This window comes from Aristolochia californica, unplaced genomic scaffold (genome assembly GCF_029961685.1).
Source record: "Aristolochia californica isolate CCGP_79_NKW_82.1479 unplaced genomic scaffold, dmAriCali1.0.hap1 SCAF_9, whole genome shotgun sequence".
In the NCBI taxonomy this organism is placed as follows: Eukaryota; Viridiplantae; Streptophyta; class Magnoliopsida; order Piperales; family Aristolochiaceae; genus Aristolochia; species Aristolochia californica.
The window spans coordinates 29,651,586-29,668,951 of NW_027182290.1; the positions used below are offsets into that span (position 1 = coordinate 29,651,586).

Here is a 17,366-nt window from a genome sequence, read left to right on the forward strand (position 1 = left end):
TTTAAAATGCAATAAAATATTTTCCCCCTAATATTTTCTATTGGAAAAATTATATTTTATCACCAAATAGTTATAATTATATTTATCAAATTAATTTATTGCTAAAAGTTTTGCCGTCTAAAGTTATTTTTTAAATCCATGTTTGCTAAGAATTCCGAGGGAGCGAGAGGAGTTGCCATGTCAGCAAACTCCGAATTGGAATTCCTCTAAAGTCCTATTGGCTATTTATATAGTAACCGTGTGTATGAGCTACGATAGCTCGCGATTCAAATTAAGCTCCTTTGTCGATTCGCTCCTCTATTTCTGGATCCAACGGAGAAGGAAAAAGAAAAAAAGAAAGAAAAAGAATATAGCAGCGGCAAAGAGTAACGAAGACCGGAAGGGGAAAAGAAGCAAAAACCACACAGAGCCTAGCTCTCTTTCTTCTTCTTCTGCGTCTGTTCTCTGTTACTAGGAATGAAAGTATAACGAACAACACAAATTAAATCGCTGAAGGGAACTATGTTGATTTACTCGCTGAGAGAAAATGAGCATTTGAAAATCGAAAAATGAAGAAATCGCCTTCACTAGGAATTCGGCTGAAATCAAGAGAAGGAAGATTTGAATAGCCTGATCGCTGAGAAGAAACTCCAAGAAATCTCCTTCGATCGATGAAGCTTGTCTTCTACAAATCTAGGGCAAACAGTCCAGATGAATCACCATCGTCAGCGGTTCCTGCCGCAGTCTTGTTCTCATCTCTCGGCCTTCCGATCGGCACACGGACCCAATCCCTTCCAATCGCTCCAGCCTTGCCTCAAGTCCAGGCCCCTCGGTCCTACGTCCGTCCGGCGGGAGCTCAACGACGCCGTCCCTCGATGCTCCCTCTGCTCCTCTTCCGCCGCCTCACATCTCTACGCATGCCTCGCATGCCCCGCCGTCTCCTGCTGGGCCCCCAACCTCCACTCCCCTCCACACGCCGCCGCCCACGCTGCCGCCGCAGGCGGCGGTCACGAGATCGCCGTCGACCTCGACAGGGCCGAGCTCTTCTGCTGCCTCTGTCGGGACCAGGTCTACGACCCAGATTTCGATACAACCGTCGTCAGGGCCAACCGCATCTTTCTGTCCCTCCCTCCGCCCGCTTCGCATCCCAAGGACAAGAAGAAGCGGCGAAGGGCGGTGGAGTATCGGCCATGGTCCCCAGACCCGCACGAACGGATATGTATAGCTCGAGGGTCCAGTCCATTACCCCCCGATTCCACCGCTGGATTGAGAGGCTTGAACAACCTCGGAAATACGTGTTTTATGAACTCTGTCTTGCAAGCATTGTTGCACACTCCGCCGTTGAGAAATTATTTTTTGAGCGATCGGCACAATCGGTATGAGTGTCAGCACAAAAGAGTGAAAATTTGTGCTACTGATAATGCCAAGAGTATGGCTGCAAGGCTGTGTTTGGCATGCGACATGGACGCCATATTTTCTGCTGTATTTTCAGGGGACAAAAAGCCTTATAGTCCTGCTAAATTTCTATATAGGTGGGTTTGTGAGGCTATATCTTGATTCTTTGTTTCCTATTTTCTTTCTCTCAAAAGTAAACTGTTTAGTTTAAGATATGGAACTTCTCTTTGGCTCCTGATTATACGTGAAACTGATTAAAACTTCATACATATTCGAGTTGGGATTTGAAACTTGAAAGAAAGTTCTTCTGTTCTTGAGGATCAAATTGTATTTCAAATGCAGGTTGATTAAGTGATATTCCCATCTCTCTTATAATAGCTGGCAAATGTCGAATGGTCTTTGAATGAGCAGTTGTAGATTAATAGTATGTCTTAATCAAACCATGCATGTCAATGGTCATGGAGTCTTCTACTCTGAAAATATATTGCTTCCAAACGTTTCTTATTAGACCTCCAGATCCTTGTACATCCCTCGTATTTCCCAAATGATTAAAATGTTCCTATATGATAATGTACCCTAAATTTCGCATTTCTAACTGTTGTCCAAGTATGGGCCGTTCATAATCTGTTTTAGCCAATGTTTATGAAGTTTATGCATAACCTTTGTATTTCCAACTTCTTTAGCTATTTTCATTCTTACTAGTCCATCTGCTAGTAACTAATTCTTAAATAGGTACTAGGTTCAGATTGTTATTGTTCTCAATCAGATATTTGAAATCCAATATTTGCTTTGGTGCAGTTGGTGGCAGCATGCAGCAAACCTAGCTAGCTACGAACAGCAAGATGCTCATGAGTTTTTCATTTCAATGCTCCATGGCATCCATGAAAAGGTGGAACAGGAAAAAGGAAAGCCCCAAACCCAAGGTGATTCTAGCTTGCTTCTTATTGCAAAGTTAAGAGATAGATAATGCTTCTATGCTTTTCTAGGTTCAAATAAAACTACATTAAATTGTTTAAATATATTCATGCCATATCTTTTTCTTATTCATGGTGTCCATAGCATGCTTTAGGCAATGGGTTTATGTGCAGTCAGTTTGGGAGTTACTATTCTGTTTTAAACTTTTGACAAGCCTATTTGGTTGGCAGCACAGGCAGTGGAGACTGTTGTATTGCCCACAGAGTATTCTCGGGAGTTTTAAGGTCCGATGTCACTTGCACCATCTGTGGTTTCACATCCACCACATATGACCCTTGTGTTGACTTTTCGCTTGACTTGGAACCAAATCATGGGCCTGTGAAGAATAATACCACAAAAACACATTCTTGCAATGGCGAGATGGAGTCGATGGTATCAGGCCAAGGTGCTGGTGTATCTACTCTGATGGGATGCTTAGATCGGTTCACAAGGCCTGAGAAGTTGGGGTCTGACCAGAAGCTCTTCTGCCAAAACTGTCAAGTGAGGCAAGAATCTCTAAAACAGTTGTCCATTCGGAAGCTTCCCTTGGTTTCTTGTTTCCATATGAAAAGGTTTGAACACTCTTCCACTAAGAAGATGTCCTGGAAGGTGGATAGGTATTTGAAGTTTCCGTTTTCCTTGGACATGGCACCCTACCTCTCATCTTCTATACTAAGGGGTAGGTTTGGAAATCGCATCTTTGCATTTGATGGTGATGAGTCAGATAGCTCCACAGAGTCGTCTTCAGAGTTTGAATTATTTGCTGTGGTTACTCACACCGGCAGGCTAGATGCAGGCCATTATGTGACCTACCTACGGCTAAATAATCAGTGGTATAAATGTGATGATGCCTGGATCACACAAGTAAGTGAAAATATTGTGAGGGCCTCTCAGGGATACATGATGTTTTACGTGCAGAAGGTACTTCACTATAGAAGGAATGAAAATTAGTGCTCTCTGGATCATCAATGAATGTTGAAGCATTTGAATTCTGCACCAGTGGTAATCAACGAGGCCAACTTTGATGAGTTCTTTCCAAATCAATTGGTGCACATAATGAGAAGCTTAAGAAGCTCTCCGAGCCCATGCATTTGTGTGGGTTGATATATCATTTCAATTTTGAGGGTAATGGGAGCCTAAGTTTTTGAAAAGGCACTCCTTCGGCAGATGAAAATTTCACCATGGGAGCTATATGATTTTTCTGTTAAAATGGTAATCTCCATTTCATAGAATGCGAGTTGAAGTGTTATTGGCCATTCTTTTTTCTACAGATCTTCAAAAAGCTGCAACCTCTACAAGTTGTAGTTAGCAGTGTATCTAATTGAGCACTGCAGATCAAATCTTCGTTGTCTGGGTTGAGTTTTTTTTTTTTTTTTTTTTTCCCTGTTCTTTCCATCTTTGACATAGGATTTGACAATTACAGTTTATACGAAACATGCAGCAATTTAGAGGGTCATAGACGAAGTCAAAAGTAGAGCAGGAGGGGAAAAAGTAAAGAGAGAGAGTGAGAGCAACAATGAAAATCGGCATCCAATGTCAGCTGGAATTTGTTAATGGCAAGCCGCAAGAGGCTGCATGCATATGGTCCTTGCACGTCTGGAGGAACATCTTCTCTAGGACATTAGATTGTGAGTTTTTAATAATATTGGTCATCTAATCAAGTGTTGCTTTTAATGTTTGGTCATGTTGTTTGTTGGACATCAGAGAGTAAGGAAGTGAGAGGAGAAGCTTGTGAAATTACCCTTACTCTTATTTTACCCATTCGCGGAAAATGTTGATACTGCCATAGCTTTTCTTCCTTTTACTCCTGAAATGTCAGCTCTCCTCCTTTCTTTTCTTCCCACTACCAAATCGAAGAAGGGAAATTAGTGAGCAATTAGAGAGGTTTCCAGTGAGAAAGAAGAGTTTGTTCGTGTAAAGAAGAAGAGAAGAAGCTGGCTTCCCGCTTGCTCTCTAAGGTCAGTTTCTTTTAAAATGGAATTCTATAATTGGTAGATGCTTACAAGGGGAATTAGAAATTGCTCGGACCCTCGACTAGAAGTTACATAGACGAGTGGTTTTTGTGAAGAATTGTTTGTAATTGTTCTAAAAGAGGGTGTGAATGCACGTATTATTTAACTCATCACTTGTGTATATTTGCTCTAATCAAAACACCTCTCTTCTCTTCTTTCCTCTCCTCTCCTGCCTAAATGGGGAATTTCTTCTCTTTTCTCCTTCGAAGATGGACCGTGTCTTCTTGTCATTGTTCTTGTTGAATATTTAGGCACAGTTATCAAAATGAAAAAAAGAAGAAGATAAAAATAGTAAATACAAAAGATACAATATGAAGACAAATAAATGGGTAAACAAATCTTTGGTCAAACCTGGGTAATGTAATTGGGTTCTACCATAGAAATCATTTTTTTCCCATATTTTGATAGATTTTTTGTACCTAATTATGTGGTTTTGTTGTTTCTCTTGAATTTTTATGCTTATTCAAATTACCTGATATTATGATCAAGTAATTTAATGAATCATTGAGTTCATATATTATTATGTTAATAAAATAACTTAATTATTACAACTAGTTCAGTAATTCAAATATAAATTAATTCTCAATAATAAAATATAATAAATTAATATTATATTAAGTCAATTTATACTAGATATTAAAATATTAAATATTAAATATAATATTAAGGATAGGGAGACATGATGAAGGAGATAATAGTAGTACCTCTAACTCTTGCAATTAACTGAGCCTCTATCTTAAAGGAATACTCGTCTTTGTCTAAGGTATAGGAACCACCGTTTTGTAATGTGTTTTTCTTCTTCTTAGTGGTTGACATACTATATGTCTAGTGGCCATATGATAGTGACTAGTTGTTCTAGGCCACTCTAAATTTTAATTATCCACATTTTTAATTTTATTCTTCAATTGTCATGATGATGCATTCAATTTATATTACTATTTTGTCAATTTAGATTAGTAAAAAATTGATTATAATTTTAAAGCATACAATTGTCATATATATTATAATATAAATACTTAAATTAAATATTCACCTAAAGTTTAAAATAAAGTATTTATAATTTTACTTAATATTATTAGTTATTAATAACATAAATAGACCCACTCTTTAGGTAGGTTCCGTATGATTAACCTAATGCAATCATGTTATAGTAAAATTTTGTACATGATTAAACAATCAAACCAAGTTTTCATTTTTCTTTAGTTCCGTATGATTAAATATAATTTAATAAATTTTCATTTTTCAGAAAAATTATTATAATTCATCAACTATTTCACATATAATAATGCTTTAAATTATTTTCTAAATATAAATTTTGATTAAGTTTTAATAATAGTAACTTCTTAATTATCATAAAAAAATTCAATAATATGCTACATATGAGCATAACAACTACTATAATAATTATGTTTCTAAAATAAAATCAAGTTTTTAATTTAAAAGTAAATTTTTTAAAATATATTTTTGTTATTAAATTATCTAAATGTACTGGGTTAAATTCAGAAACATATTTCATTAATTTAATTAACACTTTATTCAACTTAGATCAATATAAAAGAAATATATAAAAAATATTAACACTGTACAATTTTAAAAATTATTCAAATAAATTATTAATGATTATATTTTATCAAGTTTATAATAATTTCTTAATAATAATTTATTTATGATTGAAAATATTATTGTATTAATAATAATAATAATAATACAAATGTATTATTATTATAATTATAATTCAATATCTTAAATTTACTATATATAGTTAAGTAATTTAATATATATATATATATATATATATATATATATATATATATATATATATATATATATATATATATATATAATCGAATAAATAAACATAATAAAAATAAGAATCTTGCCCTCTTTACTCTCTAGAGCTTACACCCTTTTTCACTCCTTTCTAGTACCTAAAAAGAATGAAGGAGAAAAAAAAAAAAAAAAAACTTGAAAGAATCCTTTTCCTTCCTTTTCTCCAATAATTTGCATATCTAGACAAGCTCCTGCCTCACAAGAAGAGAAAAAAAACAAAAACTCAACTTGAAAGAATCGTTTTTTCCCATTCATTTGGAAAATAAGAATACACTGCAAGAATCACTAGAGGTAAAGAATGCAAACATAAAAGAATGTATGTATTCCACATCACCAATCTTTAAAGCGCTATAATCCCAATAGTTTTGAAAACCAGTCTGAAAGATTAGCAATTACAAAACCAGCAAACACCTGCAGCGTGACATGTACCCACATAAGCGTATAATAATTGTCCTTTCGATTATTAAGTGAAAGAACAAACTGCTCTTGTTTCATCCGGTGTGGTCCATTGCACTGAGTGTAGCAAACAGTTTTCAGTAGCCTGTTCATGAGGGTAAAACCATGGCCAACACAACACAACAACTGCACATTCTACTGATCCCCATTCTTCTCAATGTGAAGAGGTCTTACCCATGTTGTTAAACTGCAAATTCTGTCTTATGGATCCCCATTCTTCTCAATGTGAAGAGGTCTTACCAATGTCGTTAAAACCGAAGCTGTCATCAAACTGATAGGATGACTCATTTTGGTCCAATCGGGTTAGCAGGATTCAACCATTGGTTGGACCAGTTCCGATTAGCCCACCTTATTTTTTGTATACATATTATTTTGTTGAAGTTGGACATGAATCAATCTTTGGTCAGTTGATACTACCTTTTCTGTTCAGGTACTTAGATCATGGCTTTGAATCCTCTATCTAGTAAAAAAACTTTCACTATTTTTTCATAACAAATGATTGAACCAGACCAAATTAACCAGTCCAGTTCAAGATCAGACCACACCAACCAGCCATGTATGCATGTTATAAGCCAAAAACAGTCTACTTTATGTAAGAACTGGAAAAGGGTCCAATTCCAGTTTAATCTGGTTGAACGAGCTGGTCCAGTTTTAACAACACTGGGTCTTACAATGAACGTTTTCAAATCCTCTGCAAAACCACACTTTAGTGGCGTGGAATGAATGTTTTTAAATCCTCTGTCCATAGACCAAATAAAAGTAATTTGTCCTTATTAATGTTGCCCAAATTCACTCGGAGAGGCAATCAGGGCAATCTAGGAATATCCCGGAGTGAATTTGACATAGTTCGCAACACTTATTTAACTAATTTCTAAACATCAACTCAAATTTAACAATGTAAGCTGTCAGATAATTACTTGTAAAAGTCTTATTCTTGGCTTCGGTAACAAAAGATCATTTAATACTTTCTGAAGCAGGAAGGCCCTATGCACCATAACTAAAACTATTTGTACGCCTCCTTTTTGTGTTTTTCAAAATCTTGGGCCTTAGATAAATCCATGTGGCAAAATAGTCCAGGTCAACAAGGTTCAAATGCATGTTCAGAATATGGCTAAGAATTGATCATCAAGATGGTTGATCTATTAGATTCCTGAAGAGTAGATGCTGACCTGAGTGAATCCAAGCCCCAAATACATGTGGTTGGTGGTGCTTTGGGAGCAAATTTAAGCAATTGTCAATAAGAGAAGTTAGAAATAGAAGAGATAACTTTCGAAAATCTTGGAAACATTAGCCATGAAGAATTTAATAGTTATGGCATGTTGGACTAGGAAAAAACTCAGTTTCCAGATCTTTTGGTAATCTTATTGAAATGGTATACATATGCAGGCTCTTTTGAAAGTTGTTTTAAGTGTCCAATTACACAAATTACACTATTTCATCTTTTGATTGTACTTTTATTTCATCTTCTGAAAAAAATAAATTTCATTCTTAACATGTGTAAACGGGGGATAAATTAAGGAAGTAGGAAAAAATATTGAATTTTTTTAATAAAAAGTAACATTAGTGACAGCTTAAAGGCAGACCCCCTAGTCGATGATACAGGCATACCCACATGTCATGATACACTCAATGCACCTCTGGTCACACCTCATCTGATAATGTTTAGGTCATGTAAATATATTTTGCAACTAAAGAAGTTGAAAACAAAAGTTATCATTCAAAAGAGTAAAAAATAAAAAGCTTTTATACCTGAGCTGAACCAAGAATATAGACAGCAGAATAGTGGCGGCCATGAATCACCATATCAGCAATCATAGCAAGCGGTATGGTGAGGGACATGCCTAAAGTGGCTACCAACGGTGTAGTCCATACAACACACAATGCCCTATACATGAGAAAACATGTAAGCCACAACTGAATTCATTACTTCAAGACAATAGAGTGCAAAATTCATTAGCTTTTGATACTAACCAGAAGTAGTCTGAAAGTACACTTCCAACAAATCCATTAGCCAATACAACTTCATCCATTTTAAGTGAACGAGGAACCTTGAACTCAGGTTCAATTCCTGAGGCAGTCAATGGCCACACTGAAATGCAAATATTTCATCATTCAATCACTCTCAGCTTGCCATAGCAAATGTGACACATTGGAGCAACTACGTTAGAGGCCATGAGAGGAAGCCGAATATGTAGAAAGAAAAATTCGAAAATAGAGATAGGCACCTACCAAGCCACCAAAGAGCAACAAGTGTAAAAAGTCCTATATATCCAAATAATTTCTGCACATCTATCCTTTCTCCTTCAGCCCCAGCAAACTTCTTCAAAAGCACTGTGGCATCATTAATTTCAAATAAACATTAAAGGGAACGAGCACCTAAAAGCAAAACATTTTTAAATAAATGCAATTGCCTAAAAGGAATAGTATAGCACAAAACCAGAAATCTGACCAGTGAAAAGACCATATGTCATAGCAGAAAAAAGGCCAAAAAGATCTCCCACAAGAGAATGCTTTCCATTTCTGTACAAGAGAAATACAAATGAACACTACGAGCATATAAACGATATTACACAAAAAAATAAAATAATAATGGAATATACAACATACGAAAAGAAATAATAAACATGTATGATAATTAGAGTAATATACTATCTAGTTAAGTCTCCATGCTGCAATCAACTAGACACAACCTTTATAATTTTGGATTTTATAGTTTATTAAGAGTTTCCTCACCATGAGATGGCAGCAGTTAACAGGAAATCCCCATCCCACACTACACTACTCCACGAAGGGATGGGATCCTACTCTTATCCCATGGCTAGGAAAAGGTAATTCAAAAAATCACTGCAAGAGTTTGAGGCAGAGACAGGTTTTGCCGAGTCCATGTAAAGATGGATCTTTCCCAGCAGAAAAGGAGAAAAGGGGGAGGGCCCACCTCCCCCATTACCTCTCTCCTGGGTGCAAGAGAGAACAGGTGCCACCCTTGTTCTCCAGCCCTCTTTTGTTTTACACTAAAAATAGGAGGCTTCACTTGTCTGCATGAGAAGAGAAGCTCCTCTTCCATGCTCATGCAAAGAGCTCTTGGAGAGAGCTGCAGAGGAAGCTCTTATCTCACCTTTTCTGAAAGGAGCCTCTCTTCTATTCCCATGCTCACAAGGGAAGCCTCTTTTTTTTTTTTTTAAATGATGATGATTTTATTACTAAGGAAAGCAAAAGAATACATCAAGGGAGGCCTCTTTGCTCCGCTCTTCAGATTAGGGTGGAGGCAGAGCACGGGACAGGGCTACGATGGGGATGCCAGGCAATGTCAGGTTTTCAAGAACCTACCTTGATCTCAACCCATTGTATTCACTAGCCCACGACATAGTTGAAAAGTCTCACGTTATTGCCATCTCTAGCCCACTATAGCTTACGCAAATATCTTGTTCATGGTTGTCTGATTCACAAAGGCACCTCACATCTGACTATGTCCAAGATGAGTCAGAAGGATTGGCTCGGATCCAAGACAATCCAGTCTCAACATAATACAGAAGTCCATAGTTATCGTTATACTCATACTAGAGACATTAATTTACTGTTGTGCATTTTAAAAAATTAACTTGATGAAACATTATATAATGCCATCATAATTTTTGTTAACTAGATGAAACATTATATAATGCCTTCATAATTTTTCCTGCCTACATAAACTAAAACTAAGGTTTTAGTAAACGTGTCTCACAGTGAGCTTATATCTTCCCTGAACATTTCTTATGTTACAATATACAAGAAAATATTATTGAAATAATTCCAAAGATGTTGTTGAGTAAACCAAACCACCAATACCAGTAAACTTGTCTCCAACTAAATGATCTACTTAAGTATTAGAGCCAGTAGACTTGGTTACAGCTACAATATATAGTAAATATACAGACTGAAGCAAAGATTGTATACACAACATTTTAGTTTTCTTAAAATTCGACTTTAGATTTGATAAATGTGGGACCTTTTTTTGAATGGTGAATGTAGGACGAATATGATCAATAGGTCAAGTTTATTTTTTATTTTTTCAATTGTATTTTACCTTTTGACAGTTTTTTTTAAATAGTCCTGACAGCTTTTTTTTTTTTTTTAAATGTTCTGACAGTTTTCTTAGTGATGTTTAGTATCAAGTCCAAGAAATTCGTTTTTTTAATTATAAAAACGGCACAATTCATTGAAGACCAAACATAGAAAAAACAAATAATTGAGGGGGACCCCTTACTCCAAGAAATTTGTTTTGTTATGGCCGAGGCATTTCCAGATTTGGGTACCTTAATACAACAAGTAAGATAGGTTAGAACAAATTTGATCATGGCTAGAAAATGGCATCTCTGCCTCATTATCTTTACCGGCAGTTTTACAAACAAGCTACCTTCAAAAAAATGAGATAAAGATTCTTGTACAAGGAATATGAAACAGATATGTTACTAATCATCTAATGGTGGCCTATAGAGCTGTCTAGCTGCAGGGATTATGGCAAAAAGAAGTCTTTGCACCAAACTGGGCTGCTTTATCTCACACAATTGAAGATGAAGAAGTATAAATGATCCAACATACCATATAAACAAGGAGTGAACTAACTTTAAACTGAGACTTGAGAAGTTAAAATTTTTTACCACTATTGACTATCAAAGACAAGCAAAAAGTTATGGCATGGATCTGGGCAGATCCTTTGCCCCATTGCTCCCCATTTGTTCCTTGCAAAATGCCATGATTGCTGACTTCTGGACCTCCCTTGGATGTTGGAATTTCCATTTTCGGCGTGGGCTCTATAATCCGGAGGCTATTTTAGCTTCCCAACTCTTGTTTGACCTTCAAGACATGGATATTTGACCCACCACCTAGGATAAAATCATCTGGAAAATGATCTTAGAAGAAGAGGAAGACTTGAACTTCAGCCTCTTCATATCACCTCTATCGCTTGGAAGATAGTGACTCCTCCAAAGATTCAATTCTTTCTTTGGTGTGCCCTCTATGGCCGGATTCCCACGGCGAATAATCTTAGAAGAAGAGGAAATTCTGCTCCCTACACCCTCTATCCTTTGTGCTCCTAGGCTGATGAAACTATCCCGCACCTACACTTATACTATCATTTCTCTTGGAGAGTTTGGTTCCAGATCTTGCAACGCATAGGCATTACTTTGTGTATGCCTGAGCAATTATCTGATATTTGTCAATTCCTCCAGCATATCTCCCTGCCCAAGCTGGGTCGGATGTTGGCCTTTCCCTGCCTTGGATACATTCCTTGGCTGCTTTTAGCAAGAGAGGAACAACAAGCGGTTTAGCTCAAAGTCCCTCTCAACCGATGAGATCACCGATTTGATTGTTGGGCACATTTTTTAATGGCTCCCCACAAAGGATTCCTTCAGCACCTTCAGCGGTACCTCTTTGAGAACAAATTGGCATTGCAACACTCAAATGATAGGAAGCCACCGCCCACCAGCCTGTATTCCCTAGTCCCCCCTCCCCAAGGGGTTTTAAAGCTAAACTTTGATGGAAGTGCATGGGGAAACCCAGGCCCGGCTAGGTTTGGAGGCGTTATCAAGGATGCCTTTGGTACTATTCTGTTCTCCTATGCTGGCCTGATGGGCGATTTGGATTCTTCTGCTGATGAACTCCTGGCTTTATAACATGGGCTAGCTACCTTTTGCGAACATCTTCGAGGTCCCCTCATTGCTGAAAGTGATTCCAACATTGTCATCCACTGATGCTTCATTGCTACTACTCCATCTAGGAAACACAACATATTTATCACCGCGTTTCTGACCTCGCTGCCAACCTTACTTGTACCTAGTCTCATATTCCCCGTTCAGCCACTTCTTTGGTAGACGGTCTAGTTAAACACGGGACCTTCCTCCCTGCTCTTTTTGTAACAGGAGACCCACTTATTATGAAATCTTTCTCTTAATATTGTGAAGTTGGGTCCAAGGTCCATCCCAAAATGACTAGCCAACTTAGGATGCCTCTTTCCCAACTAATAAACTCAAGATTTTTGTACTCACTAATCCAAGTGGGACTATTCCTTAACACTCCCCCTCACATGTAGGCCCTCTTTTGTGGCTCTACGAGTGGATAATTTAGGTGTAGGCCCTCTTTTGTGGCTCTACAAGTAGATAATTTAGGTATTGGCCCTCTTTTGTGACTCTACAAGTGGATAATTTAGATGTAGGCCCTCTTTTGTGGCTCTACAAGTGGATAATTTAGGTGTAGGTCCACATATGAGTACCTAATCTAACACCATGTGAAGTTGGGTCCGAGGCCCATCCCAAAATGACAAGCCAACTTAGGATACCTCTTTCCCAACTAATAAACTCAAGATCTTTGTACTCACTAATCCATGTGGGACTATTCCTTAACAAATATATCATCACTTTTATCCACAAAAAGAAAGTTATGAAGCCACAAAAGTTTAGTTTATTTCTCCTACAATGTTTACTGTCTTTCTCTTTTTCCTTCTAATAAATTGTCTCACTTTTCAAACAAAAAAGCTCACCGCCATTGCACATCTTTCTTAGAAATTAACTCACTTAAAACACTAATTCACATAATGTACAACAAAAGATAAAAGTGATTTGTTCTTTCAATGGGGGAAAACAACTGCATTATGTCAAAGAGAAAACAAAGAAGGGATATCCATAAAATGATGCATTTTAAAAAGGTCAGTTATAGGAGAAAGAAAAATACCCAGATGCATTTAGTTCTGATTCATCAGTAGCCCAAGTCTTCCCAAAAGTTGTCATGACAACGCCAGTGATGCTGACAAAAACAGCTAGCACTTTTGCAATGTTTAGAGTGTCTTGTCCCAGCATAACCCCAATAAAAAGAGTAAAGAGCCCAGACGTTGAAGACAGCACAGTAGTGCTGGCAACGCTTGTACGTGCAAGTGCAGCATTTGATAAATACTGCAATTATGCCAAAAAGTCAAAATAAATTAGAACTCAAAAACTTTCAAGGATGTAAATGCAATGGCACAAACAGACATATGAAAGTTAGAACTATTCGAAGGAGAAACAAGGTCTACACTTACTAACATATTATAAAACAATAAAGGTTTTGCCCACCCCCTATGGAAAAGGAAAAAGTAATGCCGATGTTAAAGTTCGGTGCAGGTCCATCTCAAAATCACGACTAGTTGAAGTCAAGAGACATTTTCTTAACACTTAACTATACAGAACTATTCCTACTAATAACTTGTTTCTGTACAAACCAATAGTTTTCTTGTAGTAAAGAGATAAAATTGATAACTATCTCAGGATGTAAAAATAACAAACATGTTCCATGAGATGAAATAGATCTATTTTCAACTTAATAAAAAAAGCAATGTTTTAAAATTCAGCTACTCAATTATTGAAAATATGTGACTTAAACTCTTCCCTCAAACATGAATATCTGCCAAATCTTTAAAATTTGTCACACAACTTAAGTCAAATACTAATTTCAGCTTACAAGAACTCAAATAGAGATGTACAAATAAAACAACCGAAAATAAATTTGAAAAACAAATACCATGAGGTTTTGAGATGTCAGTTATTTTAATATTTTAACTCAGGATGCTTTACGCATTAGAACCAAATCCAGTAAATTGGAACTTTTGGATGTACAAAAAGTACTAGAGAAATAATAATGCACAAAAAAATCCCAGCTCACCTCTGTTATAAACCAAATAGGCGCAATATAAAAGCCATATTTAGCTATCTCCCCTGTTGAAAGCTCCTTGTTCTGTTTCATCATATCCACATCTTTAGAAATAAAGGAACTTGCCTCTTCTTGAGCAGAGAGGTCTGATTCACTGTCTTTTCTATTTAAGGAGGCATGCATTTCCATTTCCAAGACTATTTGCATTCCATTCAATTTTATCGGAGAATTAAGTCCAGAGGAGGTCTTATCACCAGTTTCTGCCTTTTTACCACCTTTAGAAGAGCGTTTTCTCAACAACCTACATAACCAATCCTTAATGAATGCTATAGGAAGATAAACTACCATAAGGGAAGCTCCTAAATAAGTGACTGCAAAGGGTTGTCTGTAATCTGTAAATATACCCTGCATGAAGAACATCAAAAGTTTCACAGTTAAAACATGGCCAGAGATTTCAAATTTTCATATTTATTTTTAATACAAAAATACAAATCAGATGTTCTTTCTGACAAAAACCACAAATCACTTAAAGTCTGTATACTACATGAATGGGAGAAAAAAAAAATGTACTTGAGAAAAGATATACATCTCAGGAGCATCTTCCCTTTTTAATCTTCTTTTGATGGATACCTTAAGAAAATTACCCAATCCAATAAATTATTCTGTTCAAAGCATAATTCTAAACATTAGCCAACAAAAAAAAGGATCACTATTTATATTGAAAAGGTACCTGCAGTAGATAATATGAATGTGGCATCATCAGTATCACATTCAATGCAGCCCTTCATTTTTTTTATTTTATTTTTTGAAAATGAATACAGCACTTCATATTACATGAAGAACTTTAATGGTATTGCTATAAAACCTAATGAACAATGTACAGCTAACAAAACTACCATCAATACTCAGGGAATGTATAAGAAAACTGAAATACCAACCAAGAATGATAATATGCAGATGTATGGAGTCCTTTCACCATGGAAGGCCATTTCATTCAAGAAATCTTGTAAAAAGGGTTGACAGCCTAATCCCTTCTTCAATTTTTTTATCCAACCCGTTCATCTCAAAGGTCATACTTTGCTTTTCATATTTTTGAAAGGATGGAAATTTTATTAGAAACAAAGGCCAAGGCCCAACTAAACAGAGTTTACAACAAGATGTTGAGCAACATCCATCCTTAGAAAAATCATCAGTCATACCATTAAGTAAAAAGGTTGTACTTTGACTTACATATTCATCACAATAAACTCGTGGGCAGTTACATTCACATTAACATTTAGAGGCTCTTCCTTAAGGAAATGGCATAAGAGAGTAAAAAATCAAAAGCAATGCTCCCATGGGAAGTTAGCAGGTAAGACTAAAACAGTCGTCTACAGTAAAAACCTATTTGATTCACATCTTTTTTATTCTTATCAACTGCCATCAGAAAAGAAAAAACATGTTTCAATTTAAAGCAATAGTGAAATCAAATCACATGGTCACTACATGTACATAGTTTCATAGAAAGAAACTTCACTGAGAATAGAATTTCAAAAAAGAAAAAAAAAGGCCCATCAGTGGCAGCAATCGACAGTGCTTAAATATGAATTTTTTTTATCATTTTTTTATATTTATTTTCGAAACCCACAAGAGCTAAGGTAGATACAGCCCCCACAGACTAGATGTCTTCTTATTTTTCTTTATTTTTTCCATAAAATTTACAGAAAAATGACAAAATACATTTCTCTCACTTATAATATTGATGATCTTCTAATATACAGCAATAGTAATGGATTTTCAATAGAACATAAGCTGAGCTCAAGGTTAGGTCATTCATAGGTTGCATATGCTTCTGAGTTAAATGGATTTCGAATGATTTTAACTAACAAGATTATGTCGACTTCAGTTTTAAAAATGATCCATAAAATAATAATAGAAGAGACTCTGTTGTCTCATGGCTCCATACTAACTCTGAGAGGAAAAAATAATCCCAACTTCCAAGGCTATAAGCTAGTCACCTAAAATAGATCACAGCACGTTACACATTCAATCTAATGAGAAACTCGTTTCTCGAATTTAGGTGCAGCTGAAAAATCAACTAATGGTTCAAGAGTAGTAGTCCTGTGAGCGTGTAAAGAAAAGAAAAGCAAAAGGAAAAACAACCGAATGAAACATAAATAGAATGATTCAAATAAAGAATTCAAAACCGAAAACCGAAAATCCAAAACCCACAAAGGAAGTGGTAAAAAGTAAGCAGCATTCCACGAATGCAAATTTCAGCAAAAAAACATGTCATGTTATTAATACCAAACCGGAATTCTCATTAAAAGACTTCAGAAATAAAGTCAAGCAAATCCGCAGCAAAATAGAAAAAATAAAGAAAAAAAAGGCGGAAGCAGATCAAGGATAGGGAGTATGACTAAGACTCACCTGCGTGACCTCCGCAGAGGAGACCCATATGATGACAACAGCAATAATGAGGAACAGTCCAGCTTTATATCTCCGACCCATCACAACCCAAGACTAGAATGAAGAGAGAGAGAGAGAGAGAGAGAGAGAGAGAAATAAAAAATCGAGGATCTCCCTCAGATATCTATTCAACTTGCTTCCATGTTGGCCGATATCATGAATTCATTCGCAGCTAAAGAGAGGAAGGGAGACGCAGAGCGCAGATGTAGTAACAATCTCTCTTGTCTAACTTTGGGGGGAGAGGAGAGGAAATGTCGGTCACAAGGTTTTGGGGTTAACACATCCCGCTGTAATCAACTATTTCATTTGTCACGCAATTCTTTAACTATCAGTAGCTCAATTAGAATTGAGATCCTCCGGACCTAAAGATATAATGTAAATAACAAATAAAGGTCTAGGCCTATTAAATAAACATTAAATACACTAACCTTGAAACATATATTGCGAGAGCACCAACTGCAATTGCCTTCATGAATATATTTACAAATTGATTCTTTGAAGGATGTGGTGCATATTGATGACATTAGCTTGAATTTATCTAAACAAAATGACAATCAATTTTAATGTGTTTAGTTTGCTTATGTAAAGTCAGATTCGTTGCTACATGAATAGTTCATTGGTTGTCACAATTAAGTT

At 36.2% G+C, this 17,366-nt stretch overlaps 2 protein-coding genes across 2 annotated transcripts; one reads left to right on the forward strand and one right to left on the reverse strand.

The window, feature by feature from the left end:
* Positions 1-320: 320 nt before the first annotated feature.
* On the forward strand, positions 321-3,906 carry LOC137941446 (ubiquitin C-terminal hydrolase 22-like). The gene is made up of 3 exons (XM_068786863.1): positions 321-1,511; positions 2,173-2,297; positions 2,525-3,906. Exons 1-3 carry the CDS (start codon positions 691-693, stop codon positions 3,277-3,279), a joined length of 1,701 nt encoding a protein of 566 aa, XP_068642964.1. The 5' UTR covers positions 321-690; the 3' UTR covers positions 3,280-3,906.
* A 2,318-nt stretch (positions 3,907-6,224) lies between these two features.
* Positions 6,225-16,989, reverse strand: LOC137941150 (uncharacterized transporter C405.03c-like). Its single transcript, XM_068786439.1, has 8 exons — positions 16,692-16,989; positions 14,295-14,687; positions 13,332-13,549; positions 9,076-9,146; positions 8,856-8,957; positions 8,598-8,715; positions 8,376-8,511; positions 6,225-6,581 (listed from the first exon to the last, which is right to left on the reverse strand). The coding sequence occupies exons 1-8, from the start codon at positions 16,770-16,772 to the stop codon at positions 6,519-6,521; spliced, it is 1,182 nt and encodes a 393-aa protein (XP_068642540.1). The 5' UTR covers positions 16,773-16,989; the 3' UTR covers positions 6,225-6,518.
* Between the last annotated feature and the right edge of the window lie 377 nt (positions 16,990-17,366).